General features: G+C 42.1%; 1 protein-coding gene across 3 annotated transcripts in view; it reads left to right on the plus strand.

Annotated features, from left to right (window-relative positions):
* Positions 1 to 17,630, plus strand: part of LOC135504673 (FYVE, RhoGEF and PH domain-containing protein 3-like) — a 102,034-nt gene extending 84,404 nt beyond the window's left edge. For all 3 annotated transcript variants that reach the window (XM_064923444.1, XM_064923443.1, XM_064923445.1), the window contains 13 exons: positions 2,069 to 2,225; positions 2,367 to 2,505; positions 3,617 to 3,675; positions 4,343 to 4,489; positions 4,623 to 4,727; positions 4,860 to 4,939; positions 5,089 to 5,119; positions 6,387 to 6,491; positions 7,294 to 7,347; positions 8,079 to 8,174; positions 8,332 to 8,466; positions 9,934 to 10,074; positions 15,506 to 17,630. In XM_064923444.1, the coding sequence (XP_064779516.1) occupies positions 2,069 to 2,225; positions 2,367 to 2,505; positions 3,617 to 3,675; positions 4,343 to 4,489; positions 4,623 to 4,727; positions 4,860 to 4,939; positions 5,089 to 5,119; positions 6,387 to 6,491; positions 7,294 to 7,347; positions 8,079 to 8,174; positions 8,332 to 8,466; positions 9,934 to 10,074; positions 15,506 to 15,751 (1,495 nt within the window). In that variant the 3' untranslated portion in view covers positions 15,752 to 17,630. The remainder of the gene's footprint in view (positions 1 to 2,068; positions 2,226 to 2,366; positions 2,506 to 3,616; positions 3,676 to 4,342; positions 4,490 to 4,622; positions 4,728 to 4,859; positions 4,940 to 5,088; positions 5,120 to 6,386; positions 6,492 to 7,293; positions 7,348 to 8,078; positions 8,175 to 8,331; positions 8,467 to 9,933; positions 10,075 to 15,505) is intronic.
* Positions 17,631 to 18,801: the final 1,171 nt, after the last annotated feature.

The following is an 18,801-nucleotide window of genomic DNA, read 5'->3' on the forward strand; positions in this document are numbered from 1 at the left end:
AGCATCATGTTGTGGGGGTGCTTTGCTGCAGGAGGGACTGGTGCACTTCACAAAATAGATGGCATCATGAGGCAAATTATGTGGATATATTGAAGCAACATCTCAAGACATCAGTCAGGAAGTTAAAGCTTGGTCGCAAATGTGTCTACCCAATTGAACAGTAACATCAAGCATACTTCCAAATTTGTGGCAAAATGTTTTAAGAACAACAAAGTCAAGGTATTGGAGTGGCCATCACAAAGCCCTGACCTTAATCCCATAGAAAGTTTGTCGGCAGAACTGAAAAAGCGTGTGCGAGCAAGGAGGCCTACAAACCTGACTCAGTTACACCAGCTCTGTCAGGGGCAATGGGCCAAATTTCACCCAACTTATTGTTGGAAGTTTGTAGAAGGCTACCGGAAAAGTTTGACCCAAGTTAAACAATTTAAAGGCAATGCTACCAAATACTAATTGAGTGTATGTAAACTTCTGACCCACTGGGAATGTGATGAAAGAAAATGCTGAAATAAGTTATTCTCTCTACTTTTATTCTGACATTTCAGATTTTTTAAATAAAGTGGTGATCCTAGCTCATCTAAAACAGGGCGTTTTTATTAGGATTAAATGTCAGGAATTGTAAAAAACTGAGTTTAAATGTATTTGGCTAAGGTGTATGTAAACTATATATATATACTATATATATATATATACTATATATATATACTGTATATATATATGTATATATATATATATACAATATACTGTATGTATATATATATATATATATACAGTTGAAGTTGGAAGTTTACATACACCTTAGCCAAAGGCACTGCATCTTAGTGCTATCTGTGCCACTAGAGATTCTGGGTTCGAGTCCAGGCTCTGTCGCAGCCTGCCGCGCCCAGGAGACCCATGGGGTGGCGCACAATTGGCCCAGCGTCGTCTGGCTTAGGTGAGGTTTTGGCCGGCAGGGATGTTCTTGTCCCATCGCGCACTAGTGACTCCTGTGGTTGGTTGGGTGCAATGCACGCTGACATGGTCACCAGGTGTACAGTGTTTCCTCCAACAGGCTGGCTTCCAGGTTAAGCGGGCATTGTGTCAAGAAGCAGTGTGGCTTGGCTGGGTTGTGTTTCGGAGGACGCATGGCTCTTGACCTTCACCTCTCCTGAGTCTGTACGGGAGTTGCAGCGATGGGACAAGACTGTAACTACCAATTGGGGAGAAAAAGGGCAACAACAAAAAATATTAAAATAAAAACGTAACACAATAAAATAACAATAATGAGGCTATATACAGGTGGTACCGGTACTGAGTCAATGTGCAGGGGTACAGGTTAGTCGAGGTAATTTATACATTTAGGTAGGGGTAAAATGACTATGCATAGATGATAAACAGTGAGTAGCAACAGTGTAAAAACAAAGGGGGGGTCAATGCAAATAGTCCGGGTGGCCATTTGATTAATTGTTCAGCAGTCTTGTGGCTTGGGGTAGAAGGTGTTAAGGAGCCTTTTGGACCTAGACTTGGCACTCTGATCAAGACTGTGCAGTAGGATGCAAAATCTTCTTCAAACAACACCTATGTGATATTGGGTTTCTGCTTAGATGCTTCTCCCTCTCGCGCGCTCTCTCTTCTCTTCTATTCTCTCTCATTACTGAATAGTGATAATTCTGCAATGGTCAGTATGTGTTTTGGATGTAGAACTCTGACAGCTGGGTTGCAGTTGGGGGGGGGGGGCAGGCTGGTAGAATGGGGGCATTATCCGACCTGTCTTCATCTGCTGGGAGTAAATTTACCAAAAGTGTGTGTGCCAACGCTAGTCTCTCTCTGTCTAGAGATTATTGTTTCAAATGATGTAGAGGGATTCCACATGTCGCCTTCTGCGCACATTAAGCAGTAAATGTACTGTAGGTTACTCTTTCTGTGAATTCCATATTGTAATTTTGCATTGAATGGAATGTGTACTGCAAGTATACTCTAAGTTCGGAGTACAGTACAAAAATAGACATGGAAATTGACCATGAGTTTTTAAAAAACATTTTTTTAGAGAGAGATTTAAGCCCTATGGGCGGGTGTGTGTTCTGTGTGTTAGGGACTCAAACCCACGTATTGGAGACATCCTCCAGAAGCTGGCTCCGTTTATGAAGATGTATGGAGAGTACGTGAAGAACTTTGACCGTGCTATGGACCTGGTCAACACCTGGAGCCAGAGGTCATCACAGTTCAAGAGTGTGGTCCAGAACATACAAGTAGGTGACATCTCCCACAGAATCAATGTGTATATATGGTAATGTATGCTGTTGTTATCTCTGAATTGAAGTGTGGTGTACCTACAGTATGTTTACAGTACTGTATGCGTAACCGTGTTGCTGTGTGTTCTATCCCCACAGAAGCAGGATGTGTGTGGGAACCTGACTCTACAGCACCACATGTTGGAGCCTGTGCAGAGGATTCCACGCTACGAACTCCTGCTCAAGGACTATCTAAAGAAACTGCCTGATGATGCACTGGACAGGAAGGACACGGAGAGTATGTCTGTCTGACCGTCCGCCCGTCTGTCTGTACCTACACACTGCTCACCCACTCATTACCTGTCTGTCTGTCTGTTTGTCCCTCGGTAACCTTCATAAACTAGGAGCCATACTAGCCACTCTACAAGCTCCATGTCTTGTGACCTTACCATAACCTTGTACTGTACCTGTTTGAAGTAATGTCTAGGTAAAGCCTGCATAATCCGCCGTGGTGTGTCAGGACTCTCCTACGACTGGTCATGTAGAGGGGAACGTCAGCTCTGTTTATGTGGTTCATGACTTTAATGCAGTGTGTGTTAAATGTGTGTGTGTTTAATGTAGAATGTGTGTCTCTGATGTTGGGTAATGTACATGGTAGGAGAGGTTTTACCACTCTCGCTGTCTGTGTAACACAAACATGTCCCTCACTACCCTTCCTAAACTAGGACCCATACTAGCCACTCTACAAGCTAGTGTGGTAATTTACAGTTGGCCCACAGCCTGATGATGCACAGGCTGGCTGCAGTGAAAGGTTGGACACTGACCCATTTGTCACAGTATTCAATTCAATTCAATTACTAGGAGTCGTATATGCAATGAGGATACAAAACATTAGGAACACCTGCTCTTTCCATGACATAGACTGACCAGGTGAATCCAGGTGAAACGTATGATTCCTTATTGATGTTGTTATTCAAAGGGTGGATGGGCAAGACAAAATATTTAAGTGCCTTTGAACGGGGTATGGTAGTAGGTGCCAGGGGCACTGGTTTGAGTGTCTCAAGAACTGCAACGCTGCTGGGTTTTTCACGCTCAACAGTTTCCCGCATGAATCAAGAATGGTCAACCACCAAAAGTACATCCAGCCAACTTGACACAAATGTGGGACGCTTTGGAGTCGGCATGGGCCAAGCTTTGGAGTCAACATCCTTGTGGAGCGCTTTCAACGCCTTGTAAGAGTCCGCGCCCCAATGAATTGAGGCTGTTCTGAGGGCAAAAGGGGGGGTGCAACTCCTAATGTTTTATGCACTTAGTGTATGAACAGTGAGTGTTTCAAGTGTGTAGGGCTGATGCATGGTTATGTAGAGTTGCTGCAGACAGGTGTAACACTGTCTGTGTGTGTTTTATAGAAGCACTGGAGCTCATATCCACAGCAGCCAACCACTCCAATGCTGCCATCAGGAAAATGGTAAGATGATGTTTTTTTCCTGCTTGGAGCCTTCCCTCCCCTCTCTGTTCCCTCCATCTGTGAATCTCTCTGACATACTTCTCCTACTTTTCATGGTTTTCACAATGGTGGTGTTGTCGTTCACAACAGTGTGGGGAGGAGGGAGAGAGTTTTGATTGATTGATTGATTTTATTTGACCATTTAAAAACACAATACAACCACAAATGTGGATACAATGCACTTAAAACGTGTTGATGATTTAAAAAAAAATTGCAATAAACATCACATGGCCTGAATAATGAAACGACTGTGCAAAGACCCAAACACAACACATTTGAATAGTTCCCCAGATGACAGTGGTTACTCTCCTTGGGAATAGCTCGCAGAACTAGCCAGCGTCCTTCACGGTCCAAACTGCGTTGGATGCGACGACTTGCTGGGAGGGAGGGTGCTTCAGTGCAGACAGGAAGCTGCCGTTTCCTGCCACTAGTTTCACAGCCTGCAGAAGAGTGAATTCTGTCTCTATGACACACACACACACACACACAGTCACACTTCTGCCCTCTGGTGTGACTTATCGTGTCTTATTCTGTCTCAACTGTTTTACTTCCCCTGACTTCAATGAATGTATAATTTTGCTTTGTATGTGTGTGTTTCACATTGTTCCATATCCTTGGTGTTCCTCAGGAGAAGATGAACAAACTGCTGCAGGTCTATGAGAGACTGGGGGGCGAGGAGGACATTGTGAACCCAGCCAATGAGCTCATCAAAGAAGGACACATCAAGAAGATGTCTGCCAAGAATGGGACGGCCCAGGACCGATACCTCTACCTGGTGAGTGGCAGAAGGAGTTGGAATGAAGAGAATGTGTAGGAATGGGACTACATCAAAGTGTGTGTGTATTCATGTGTCTATTTACTGTGTATTCTCATCCGTTGTCCCTTCTCTCTGTGTGTCCGTGCTGCAGTTCAACAACATGGTGCTGTACTGCGTTCCCAAGCTGAGGCTGATGGGGCAGAAGTTCAGTGTGAGAGAGAGGATCGACATCGCTGGGATGGAGGTCAGGAAAGAGGTAACGGAAGCCACTCATCTTCTCTTCTCTTGCTCCTAATTTCCTTCTATTCTGAATGGGTGACGCGTAGAAGGGCCATTGCTCTTGAGTATCTCAGAGGTAAAGTGGTACTGTTCTCCTCTGCGGCTTCAGGTGCAAGAGAACGTGAAGCAGAACCTCCCTCACACGTTCGCCATCATCGGCAAGCAGCGCTCACTAGAGCTACAGGCCAGGTAAGAACTATGGAGCAATTACATCGGAGAACTGTAGAACTGTGCCTTTTTTTTTGTAACAGAAACACAACATTGCAGGCACAGCGGGAACTCATTGAAGTATTAATAGCTAGAGGGCTGTTGTTGAAACAATCCCTCTGTTTTTTCAGGACGGCTGAGGAAAAGGAAGACTGGATACAGGTCAGGAATACCAGACCAACACTAACATGGAATGTTTTTTTAATAAGGGATTTGTGTATTAGGAACAGTATTCGTGTTACTGCGGCTTTCCTCCACACTGCCATACTGAGTTGGGAAATTGTTTCCTCTCGTTAAGCTGCTCATTAAAGCTCATTTAGCCCATTACAGCTAACTAAAGCTGGTTAAAAGGGCTTGTTGGCTGGAGGGGAGGAGTGTGTGCCAGGCAGGGGGTCTGGGAGTGTGTGGAAAGGAGTGGAAGGGCCCTTCGGCATTCTGAAGGACACAGAGGAACGTGTGGTTTCCCGAGACTTTGGAGAGAGCTGCACAAAGATTGGTCATACACAGTCTATTATTCACACATAAATACAGTGCTCACTACACACACAGACATACACACACCCACACACACACACTCTCTGTTAGTGCAATAGAGAGGCCAGTCTCTGACACAGACCACTAGGCTGGATCAGAGGTCCCTGATACATTTGTCCCTCTGATGTCATGGCTGATGTCATCTCTGTATAACAGGGTCAGTCCAGACGACAACAATGTTGCTCTCTTTGTTCTCCTCTCCTCTCTTTGTATTTGTATTTATTATGGAGGTCCAGCAAATTAAGGCAGTTTATACCATTTTTAAACATTAGAATACATTCACAGATTTCCCAACACACTGTGTGACCTCAGGCCCCTACTCCACCACTACCACATATCTACTTGACTAAATCTATGCGTATGTATAGTGCGTATGTTATTGTGTGTGTGTGTGTGCCAATGTTTGTGTTGCTTCACAGTCCCCGCTGTTCCATAAGGTGTTTTTTAATCTGTTTTTTTAAGTCAAATTTTACTGCTTGCGTCAGTTACTTGATATGGAATAGAGTTCCATGTAGTCATGGCTCTATGTAGTACAGACAGCTCGGTACATTCAACATGGCAATACCTCACAAATAAAAGTAGTGATGAAGTCAATCTCTCCTCCACTTTCAGCCAGGAGAGACTGACATGAATATTATTAATATTAGCTCTCTTTAACAGAGGCCCTCTCTCTCCCTGTCACTCTCTCTGTCTCTCTCTGTCTCTCTCCCAAGGGGCTGTAGATTGTTGTAGAATTTCTCCCATTGTAAAATCTGTGACTTCACTGCCTCTTCACTTTTACGGTAAACCAGTGAAGAATATTTTAACGGTCTGAAACTGTTAACGGCTTATCTCCCCTCCTTCTCTCCCCTCCACCTTCTCCTGTTTCCCTCTCCCCCATCCCTTCCACTTCCAGGTGATCCTGGCCACCATAGAGAAGCACAAGCAGAACAGTGAGACCTTTAACAAAGCCTTCAATAGCTCCTTCTCCAGGGACGAAGACCACCTGCCAGACTCACCGGTCAGTCAGTCTGTCTGTGTTTCTTTCTTTTCTCTCTGTCAAGCCATGCGTTAACCATCTCTATGCACGTATATATCAATAAGAAATCACTATGGCTTTGTCAGAAAGTGTGTCACCGTCAGGTCTTTGTCTGACAAAGCACCTATCCTCACACAACACGCGCGCGCACACACACACACACACACACACACACACACACACACACACACACACACACACACACACACACACACACACACACACACACACACACACACACACACACACACACACACAGCCGTGTGTGTCACGTGTCCCTCACTGCAGACACTGATAGACACACAAAGAAGCTCTTACTTAACTCACACATACACACACAAACACACAAACATGTGTACTTATGAAGGAGCTCTTTATTCCATTGCACACCCACACAAACGAACACACACACTGTCAGGGTCTGTCTTTAGTTCCCTGACACTCTCTCATGACCTAATAGGGGAAGCCCTCATGCACACTGTACAAAAATCTCTTCTGAATCTCCACTGACCCACTTTGGGCTGGCTGGACCTGGACACAGGCCAAAGTAGGAACACATGCCAGGCCTACTGTCTGTCTCTGAGGCATGGCTGTCATCTAGTGGGGACAAACACACACAGCAGCTTTAGGTAATATTCAGAGAGCTTTGTTAGTGATATGTTGACACCTGAAATGAAGTGCTAGCCATGTAATAACACTGGATGTACTTTCAATATAACTCATACATCTCTCGCAGGGTTAAATATGTCACTCTGATCAGGTATTCATGTTCTTCTCTTCTCAGGGTCCCTGGAGCAGCACATCCGTAGACTCAGACAGTGAAAGACTGCAAGAAAGGGTAGGTGTCAAACGTCCTAACACAATACATTTCCTCAGGCTCTATTGCCTGATGCTGTTGTGTTACTGACTCTGCTTTCGATTTGAAGAGCATGTATCTTTCTTTGCTACAGCATGAATGGCATCGCCCCCACATAGTAATATAAACCATACAATGGGCAATATAATGTGAATACATTGTACCACAAATGACTGAGTTCATAACAAGAAGTACATTGATCTCTCCTATTCTAAAGCCTGGATGTCTGTCTGTGTTTGAGGTAGCAAAACAATGGTTGTGTTACAATGGTAGTGTTACAATGGTAGTGGATCTATAATCCACACAGTAGGCTGCAGAGAGGTATAAATAGCATGTTGTCTTCTCTATGGGGATAGCATCACTAGCTCACTCTCTAGTAGCGGTGGGGGGTGGCTGTGGAGAGATGAGACACGATCAGGGGGTGAATATCACACTCCCTACCACAATGCAAATGTGCTAAACGGCTGGTGGGGCTATCTATGCCCCAGTCTGAGAGAGCAGAGGGAGGGGCTTCTATTTTCACTTTTTGTTTATAGAGGAAGATGTTGGGAGTGGGAGAGAAAGAATAGGGTAGATAACAGAGAGAGTGGGGAAATCATCCAACTATTTCAGGGCAGGGTTACTTAGGTAACACCAAGATGTATTGAGACAAGATGACCTTGTGATTGGACAGATCTTGATACATTGTTTGTATGTGTTTCTCTGTTTTCCAGAAAAGTTCCAAGAAGAAGGAAAAGGAGACATGTAAAGGCTGCAACGAGAGCTTCAACTTTACCAAGCGCAAGCACCACTGCAAAGCCTGTGGAGCGGTGAGCACAGAGAGGGAGAGGAGGTTGGGGGCTGGAACAGTTAGTGCCAGGGTGCTGCATTTTCATCAGTTGATGTCCTTGTATAATTGATTTTCAGTTGTCTAAATATATTTTTTTCTCTCTCCATTCCTCTTTCACTCTTCCCCTCCCTCTGCAGGCCATCTGTGGTAAATGCTCTAAGATGTTGGAGAATAAGACGTGTCGTGTGTGTCCCGAGTGCTTCGAGACTAGCCAGGGCCCTGAGGGGCCTGCAGGGGCCCCAGTAGAGCTGAAGAGGAAAGCTACAGCCGAGGTAAGGACCGACTCTCAGCTTATACTATAGAAAAGAGTAGAATATAACTTAATAAAAAAAAAAGTCCATCCAGAGACTTCCTTTTGGCTTCCCCTCTCAAACAACATAAGACAATCAAACATCATACTTATATTGTATAATGCACAGTGTTGTTGAGATGCTAGCATGGACAGGCTGCACAGAGTGGACTCCCAGCAGAGCAGGTCTGAGGAAGGGAGTTTGAGGATGGAGGTTAGCAGCGGGCACACTATCTCAATTGCAGCCTCTGGAGAGAGCGGCATAAGCACGTTAGTTGCACCAGCATGACAGAGAAGACAGAGCCCAGCCCAGACAGGCCCACAGAGCATCATGCACCTCTATCAATCAAACACACATTCTTATCTGTGTCCGTTTCAGGCTGTCTAGACTCAGGTGTTTTTTTATGGGTATTTGGGCCTAAACACACACATACACACACACACACACACACACACACACACACACACACACACACACACACACACACACACACACTAGAGAAATAGAACAGTGGTACACACAGTCTATAGTCTGCACGGCTCAATAAGATCCATCTCTGTGTGTGTACCAGGAGTCAAGGTGAACTAGTGTTCAATAGACTGCTTGTGTAGAGCACAGTGTATAACAGAGACCAGGATGAAGCAGATCGTTGTGTCTTAAAGCCTGTAAGCAATCCTGAACAATATCTCTATAATATACTGTAATATATTTGTTTTATTGTATCATTATCCATGTCTATCAAGCCCACAGTGCTGCTGTAAAAGAAACCGCTAAGAAACTCGCTCACTCACTCACTCACTCACTCACTCACTCACTCACTCACACACACACACACACACAGCAATATTAAGTAACCTCTATTTGAGAACAAGTACCATGACTAGTTAAGGGGCTTAGTGGAAAGCAGCAGACCCTGCTGAGTAAGTAGTCTCTACACTTCATGCCTATGATGCAGCAACTGAGCAGTCTAATCTGTCTGTCTTGGGGTTATACTGTCTCATACGCACAAACTAGATCTTTCACAGTAGCAGTACCATAATGACAGTGATCTGCAGTGGTATTATTTCCCATCAAGGGGGGGGGGGGGGGGGGCTACAGCACCACCTCAGTAACAGTGGGGCAGCAGCATGAACACCTGTCCATGTCCAAATCTCCCAATAAATGTTTCCTGTATGCTGGACACCAGGTTTGTTATGTAAGCGAATGTCCCAGACATTTATACTCGAGTGCCCCTTAAACGTCCAGGCTGATTATCACTTTGAATTGAAAGTAGAATTGACAGTGAAAGTGAATTCCAATTCCAAATGTTGGTTTGTGCATGGGGAAAGAGCTACTGTAATTGTGTTGAACTATAGAATATTATTTGAGTATTGGCACCCACTGCAGTAGATCAACTTTGGGACTGGGCCTTTAACTCTGCCTCCTGTGTGTGTGTCTCTGTCTCTCCAGAAGCAGGTGTCTCTGTCGGGGGACAACTGTCTGCTGTGTGCCCAGCTGCAGGTGCAGGAGAAGGGCAAGAGCTGGACCAAGACCTGGGTGGCCATCACCAAGACTGAACCACTGGTGCTCTACCTGCAGACCAGCGGACAGGTAAGGACACCTGTGTCTGTCTTTATCTGTGTCTGTGTTCCTGTCTGTCTGTCTGTTTATTAGTGTCTTTGTACCGCTGTCTTGTCTACATCCTGTCTCCATGCCCAGGTCACCTGTATATGTAGGTAGAGGTTTCCCCTAACAACTGACACAGGGTCAGTTATTTTTCATCCCATCAATGATATTTTGTGTGTCAATGTGCTTTACACCGTCTGTACTGTAAAGTCTGTGTCCTTGTCATGTGTGTTCCCACTGTCTGTACTCAGTAGATTTGGGTCAGGGGGATTTGTCTGTCCTCAATCTGACCTCAGATGGAGCTTCTGCTGCTCAGCTGGCTGACTGTCACACTGTTAATACCATGGTGTTATTACTTGATTATTACTCTATTATTACACTGTTATTACCATGTCATTGTTACTCTATTACTACACTGTAATTACCATGGTGATATTACTCATTCTACGCCGTAATTACAATTGTGATATTACTCTTATTACACGGTAATTACCATGGCGTTATTACTCTAATAAACTAATTACCATGGTGTTATTACTCTATTACAATGTAATTACCATGGTGTCATTACTCTAATAAACAAATTACCATGGTGTTATTACTCCATTGCTAAACTAATTACCATGGTGTTATTACTCCATTATTACACTAATTACCATGGTGTTATTACTCAAATAGACAAATGACCATGGTGTTATTACTATAATAAACTGTAATTACCATGTTGTTATTACTCTAATAATCATTAATTACCACGGTGTTATTACTCTGTTACATTGTAATTACCATGGTGTTATTACTCTAATAAACACATTTCCATGGTGGTATTACTCTATTATTACACTGTAATTACCATGGTGTTATTACTCTAGTGAAATGTAATTACCATGGTGTTTTTACCCTAATAAACTGTAATTACCATGGTGCTGTTACTCTGTTATTACACTGTAATTACCATGGTGTTATTAAACTAATTACCATGGTGGTATTATTCTATTACTACACTAATTACCATGGTATTATTACTCTAATAAACAAATGACCATGGTGTTATTACTCTAATAAACTGTAATTACCATGGTGTTATTACTCTGCCATTACACTGTAATTGCCATGGTGTAGTTACTCTATTACACTAATTACAATGGTGTTATTACTCTAAAACTGTAATTACCATGGTGTTATTACTCTAATAAGCTGTAATTACCATGGCTTTATTCATCTGTTACATTGTAATTACCATGGTGTTATTACTCTATTATTACGCTAATTTTCATGCCATTATTACTCTAATATACGAATTACCATGATGGTATTACTCTTATTTCCATGGTGGTATTACTCTATTAATACACTCTAATTGCCATGTTGTTATTACTCTAGTAAACTGTATTTACCATGGTGTTATTACTCTAATAAACTGCAATTACCATGTTGTTATTACTCTATTATTACGCGAATTGCCATGGTGTTATTACTCTAATAAACTAATTACAGTGATGGTACTACTCTATTATTACACTGTAATTGTAATGGTGTTATTACTCTAATAAACTTGTAATTACCATGGTGTTATTACTCTATTATTAAACTAATTACCATGGTGGTATTACTCAAATAAACAGGGTTAACATGGTATTAATATAATAAACTGTAATTACCATGGTGTTATTACTCTAATAAACTGTAATTATCATGGTGTTATTACTCGAGTAAACTGTAATTACCATCGTGTTATTACTCTAATAAACTGTAATTAGCATGGTTTTATTACTCGAGTAAACTGTAATTACCATCGTGTTATTACTCTAATAAACTGTAATTAGCATGGTTTTATTACTCGAGTAAACTGTAATTACCATGGCGTTATTACTCTATTATTAAACTTTTTGCCATGGTGTTAATACTCTGATAAACCAATTGACATGGTGGTATTACGCTAATAAACTGTGATTACCATTGTGTTATTACTATATTACACTGTAATTACAATGGTGTTATTACTATAATAAACTGTAATTACCATGGTGTTATTACTCTAATAAACTATTTACCATGTTATTACTCTATTATTACACTGTAATTACATGGCGGTATTACTTTGTTGTTACACTGTAATTACCATGGCTTCATTACTGTAATAAACAGTAATTACCATTGTGTTATTACTCTAATAAACTGTATTTACCATGGTGTTATTACTCTATTATTACACTGTAATTAACATGGGGTTATTACTCTAAGCTGTAATTACCATGGTGTTATAACTCTATTATTACACTGTAATTACCATGGTGGTATTACGCCCTTATTAGACTGTAATTTTCATGGTGTTATTACTCTATTACATTCTAATTAACATGGTGTTATTACTCTAATAAACTGTAATTGTTATGGTGTTATTACTCTATTATTATGCTGTAATTAACATGGCGGTATAACTGTTATTACACTGTACACATTCCCATAGTGTTTTTACTCTATTACACTATAATTATCATGGTGTTACTCTATTACATTAATTACCATGGTGCTATTACTCTGTTACTACCATTGTGTTATTACTCTATTATTACGCTGTAATTACCATGGCGTTATTACTGTTATTACACTGTAATTCCCATAGTGTTATTAGTCTATTACACTGTAAATATCATGGTGTTACTCTATTACAATAATTACCATGGTGCTATTACTCTGTTATTACCATTGTGTTATTACTCTGTTATTACAATGTAATTACCATGGCATTATTACTTTATTATTATACAGTAATTACCATGGCGGTATTACTCTATTATTTCACTGTGTGACCAGAGGTGGCACTCTGGGGCCTCTTCTTAAAGGTGGCGGGGACTTGCTAGGTGGAATTTTAACCATGGACGGAATGAAAAATAACTGTTAGGGGAAACCTTCTTCCCTCTCGTCAGGGTGCTTCACCACTGTCCACCACTGTATAGTATAGGTACAGTATGCAGACATAACCAGGGCTGAAAACTAGCGATGGGACGATTGATACCGGAGCGCCAATGCTCCAATGCAGTTTTCAAAGCACTACTGATCCGAAACAATGTACCGATGCTCGATTCAAAGTAACATTACTTTGACATCAATGACGTTCGTTTGATCACGTGGTTTTTCAAACTGTGTGTTGCCAAATACGAGACCCCAATGATTTCGCTGTGGTTCTGGTGCTTTCTTCGATTCCAAGCTGCTTTCAAACACCGACCTCTACTTGACACCCTACTTACAATTTTAGTTAGGATTTTTTTTTTATGGAACATTATAGCTGAAAGGTAGCTCAGCAGATAGAGAACATTCAGACGACAGGAAATGGGGTCGAATACCAGCAAAGTCATATTATTTAGAAAATTGTTTTATGTAAAACCATACTTTCTGCACATTGTTGTGCAAACAATTAGTTTTATTTAGTGAAGTATAAGCTTCTGTCTTAAGCATCCTAAATAATGCCATAGATTTACAGTTTTTGACTGCCAAAAATGGAAGCTTGATGGAAGGTTGCGAACCTGTATGGTAACTGATAGTAGGCTACTAAGACCTGCAACTAACCGCCACACCACAGAGATTTGCTGAATTTTGTAGAAAAAAAGTCTATTTGAACATAAAACAATGTTTTTCATTGCCGACCAGTAGATGTCACTAATGTGCATTGTGTTAAAAGCTCAGCGTAGTGAACCATTTTCCGGCACAATTTGGTAAAAGCCCCAAAAGCTACTGAAAACTAGTCACTGTCGCCTCTGCCCATTCCGTTTTAGAGACCAAAATCCCAACAAAATCCTTTCTCTGCGACAATCCCAGGCAGGCAGAAAGCTGACATCCCCTGGCAAAAGATTAAGATTAATGATTGTTAGATGAGCATTTTTGTATGATTCGATAGAAACTGTGGAAAGAGGAGAGGGAGGGGAGGAAGCTTACAGTGCATTCGGAAAGTACTGTATTCAGACACCTTGACTTTTTCCACATTTTGTTACGTTACAGCCTTATTCTAAAATGTATTTAACTGTTTTTTTTCATCATCAATCTACACACAATACCCCATAATGACAAAGCAAAAACAGGTTTTTAGAAATGTTTAGAAATGTATAGAAAAATATATGAAATATTCAGACCCTTCACTCAGTACTTGAAGCACCCTTGGCAGCGATTACAGCCTCAAGTCTTCTTAGGTATGACATTACAAGCTTGGCAAACCTATATTCAGTGGTGGCAAAAGTACCCAATTGTCATACTGGAGTAAAAGTAAAGATACCTTAATAGACAATGACTCAAGTAAAAGTGAAAGTCACCCAGTAAAGTACTACTTGAGTAGAAATCTAAAAGTATTATTGTTTTAAATATACTTATGTTTCAAAGTAAATGTAATTACTGAAATATACTGAAAGTATCAAAAGTAAAAATATAAATATTTGAAAATTCCTTATATTAAGCAAACCAGACAGCACCATTTTCTTTCATTTTTAAATTTATTGATAGCCAGGGGCATGCTCCAACAATCAGAGATAATTTGCAAACAAAGTTTTTGTTTGGTGAGTCCGCCAGATCAGAGACAGTAGGGATGACCAGTGATGTTATCTTGTGTGAATTAGACAATTTTTCTGTCCTGCTAACTAAATAAAATGTAACAGTACTTTTGAGTGTCAAGGAAATGTATGGAGTAAAAAGTACATTATTTTCTTTAGGAATGTAGTGAAGTAAAAGTTGTAAAAAAATATAAATAGTAATAGGTGCAGATACCCCAAAAGACGACTTAAGTAAAAATACTTGAAAGTAGTTCTTAAAGTAGTTCTTACACCACTGCCTATATTTGGGGAGTTTCTCCTATTCTGCTCTGCAGATCCTCTCAAGTTCTGTCATGTTGGATGGGGAGTGTCTCTGCACAGCTATTTTCAGGTCTCTCCAGAGATGTTCGATCCGGTTCAAGTCCGGGCTCTGGCTGGGCCACTCAAGGACATTCGGAGACTTGTCCCGAAACCAGTCCTGCGTTGTCTAGGCTGTGTGCTTAGGGTCATTGCCCAGTTGGAAGGTGAACCTTCGCCCCAGTCTGAGGTCCTGAGCGGTCTGGAACAGGTTTTCATCAAGGATCTCATTGCTCCGTTCATCTTCCCCTCGATCCTGACTAGTTTCCCAGTCCCTGCTGCTGAAAAACATTTTTTGCTTTGTCATTATGGGGTATTGTGTGTAGATTGATGAGGGAAATATTTAATTTAATACATTTTAGAAAAAGTCTGTAACGCAATAAATTGAGGAAAAAGTTGTGGGGTCTGAATACTTTCCGAATGCACTGTATGCATGTGCCTTATGAAATAAAATCTATCCCCCTGCATTAAAGGAGGGGAAAACTGCACTGTTATGCTTCCTTTTGACTCTGATTGGCATGTTTGTTGTGTCTCTTCAGGACTCTCGCGGGGCACGGGCCATACCCCTTCCGGGGTTTGAGGTGAGCGTGGTAGCGCCATCGGCAACAGAGAAGTCTGAGCTTAAGCACGCGTTCCAGCTGAGTCACTCCCAGCAGGCTTTGCTGTTCAGCGCCCAGGATACAGAAGTCCAGGCCAAGTGGGTGGAGCTTCTCTCTAGAGCCGCCCGCGGGGAAACGCCCACAGACACGCCCTTCAGCCTGACGGAGCACAGGGAAAGCCAATAGGGCGGCTCCGCTGAAACCACAGGACCCCCCCCCCCCATCCCACCTTTCACCCCTCTCCTGTGGACAGAGCACAAGTTACTTGAATTCACTTTTCCTTTGCACTTTTTATTTTCTTTGAAGGTAGGGAAGATTTCCCCCCCTCTGCTGCCACTTCACCCTTTCCTCCACCAGACACACTTTCATTTACACACAGACTTGCTCTCTCTTTCATTCGCACACTCTATCTCTCTCTCTCTCACACACACACACACACTCACACACACACACACACACATTACACATACACACCTGTTTCACCAACTCCGCCACCATTGTATGTGTGGTTATGTTATATTTCTCTCTGTGTTCTCTGCAGTTCAAAAAGAACAGAACTCTTTGATTTAATGTTTAGAATTATAGCCGAAGGCATTTATTAAATGGATCCTGTATGATTTTGTAAAAAGGTGAAGTTCCTTGTACATTGTGTGACTGTGAACCATTAACCCCTGTCGGTCTGTCTGTATGTGTGTTTGTGTTGCCCCTGTGTTTTATTTCAGTATTCAATGTTAGCGTATTGAACCCCACATGCAGATACCCCCTCTCCCCACCACTGTGGACCCAGTGGCAGCTCAGTAGTGATTGTACAGTGTGTATACTATCGTGTGTCATTAACTAAAATAACTCAATTTTAACTTAAGAGATGTGAATGAATGCTTGTGGCTGGCCACCTGAAGCTCCCACAATCAGCCTCCCAAACTCCTCACACCCCAAACACACCCTACTCCCTTGCTATGTCCCATTCTTTTAAAAATGATGTTCTTTCTTTGCTCTCTCTCCTTTGTAAGCCACTTAATCTGACTGGATAGTCGATTCAATATGGTGGATTTTGTTCCTCTTCCACTAGTAGACTGGGTGGAGTTCCTGCCAATGTTGTTTTGACCTGTCCAGTAACTGAAGAGAGGAAGCCACTGTAAAGGATTAGCACATTACTTACCACAGATCTAAGATCAGCTTCCCCTCCCCAAATCACCATGTTGGGAAACAACGCAAAACTGGCCTTAAATCAGTTTCTACAGACAATGTATCGCTAGTCCCTGGCTCCTGTATGGTCTTGCTCCCTCCCTCCCCTCTATCAACTCTGCCCTCAGCGGCCAGGAATATACTCCCACTTCCTGTTTCTACTGCTCACCTGCTCGGCCCCTTCTGGTCACGTGATAGAAACCATATCCACAATACAAGTACTGGCTAAGCTAATTTAAGCTTGATCCAAAAATGTGGTCGGAGGCTTCGTATGGAGGGTGTGATGCAATTGCGGAGCATACAGAGGCATGCAGAGGCCAAATCAATCTTCCTACCACATCGCCATGCGCCTCTCAAATTTTGTAACAATGCGGAGGGCTCCGTATAGCTCCACATTGACATGATTGGTTGATGGTAGGTGGTGGCGGTACATCCTGTATAAATACAAACTCACTTTCTTGACAACTTCCTTCACAATAGCTCTGCCCTGCTCCGCTAAACTCAAGAAGTATGAAAGCCCTGATGTTCTGCGGAGGCTGCATCGCAGAGGCAGTCACTTTAGATCTCGGATTGACCATGCAAAGCCTTTAAGACAGTGTTTTTTGCCTTGTCCCCCTCTATCCCCCAATCCCCCTGGCACCAGCTTGTAAATAACCAGAGGACTGTTCAGTGGCTCTCTATGTGCATGTATAAACTCACTCATATTTATGTACCGTACTCTGAAAACCCCAGTGCCCCTCTTTCCTCTTTGTCGTACTGTAAAGTGAGCAGACTCTGTATTGCGTGTTTTAAACCTGGCTTGTGCACTGTGGACAAGCAGTCAAGCATACCATCAATAAAGAGACGAATGGCTCACTCAGTGTTATACTGTCCAACATGATTCCTCTCGTGTCCTGTCGGTTTGTGTTCTCTCTCTCTCTCTCTCTCTCTCTCTCTCTCTCTCTCTCTCTCTTTCTCTCTCTCTCTCTCTCTCTCTCTCCTTCCTCCTATCGCTCTGTAAATGGGTCTCTTTCTTATGTAATTTCCATTCCCCAAGTTGAGGCAAAGTTTGAATATTGGATCTCATGCTATGTTTGTCAAGTAGCCCTACACTACACCAATTGATGGAGAGAGGTACTGAATGCTTACTTGCAAACTATGCAAACCTCATGTGTAAGTGACTTCTTGAACTAACGCTCGCACTTGTCTTTTCTTAATAGCGCTGAATTTGCTGATAGCTACTTTATTGAGGAAAACATTTACTTATTGTGAGTATAATATGTGGTTGTCTAACCTAGCTATCTTAAGATGAATGTACTAACTTTAAGTCAATCTGGATAAAATGTAAATGCAACGACTATGGATTTAGGATCTGGTTTATCATGAATGTAAAGTGATGGACCAATCTCCTAACAGTGATATCATACATCAAACATCCATCAGATATAAAATGCCAGCAGATATTTGACCTTATCTTTGGATAGGGTGCAGATGGATTAGGTGTGTGTGTGTGTGTGTGTGTGTGTGTGTGTGTGTGTGTGTGTGTGTGTGTGTGTGTGTGTGTGTGTGTGTGTGTGTGTGTGTGTGTGTGTGTGTGTGTGTGTGTGTGTGTGTGTGTGTGTGTGTGTGTGTGTGTGTGTGTGTGTGTGTGTGTGTTTGGCGGGCGCGCGAGAGAGATAGATAGACCGGATGAATAACTGGCCTAGATGAAGAAAGGAAACCTATCTGAATTAACTGAAGGCCTATAGTGCTGTGGGACAATTGTATACCGTCATTCCCCAGTCACATCTCTCCATGAGAGCAGAACAATACGTATCTACTTTACATTATGAAAACAAAAGCCTCTCAGGTTGGTAAGCCAGAACATTTTGTAATACAACACAAGTAGTCATAAAGCCTTTGAGCTTATCTAAGCCACAGTGTGAGTGTGTCCCTGAGAAGGGTGATGTGTACTAGAGAGTAGAACCTTACAAATGACATCACTGATAATGTGAATTTTGTCTGTGTGCTTTTTACATGTCCTTTGGTCATTGTATTACAGTACTGTATGTGATGGTCAGTGATTCTATAAT

The sequence above is a fragment of the Oncorhynchus masou genome, chromosome 18, assembly GCF_036934945.1.
Source record: "Oncorhynchus masou masou isolate Uvic2021 chromosome 18, UVic_Omas_1.1, whole genome shotgun sequence".
NCBI classification, from domain to species: Eukaryota; Metazoa; Chordata; class Actinopteri; order Salmoniformes; family Salmonidae; genus Oncorhynchus; species Oncorhynchus masou.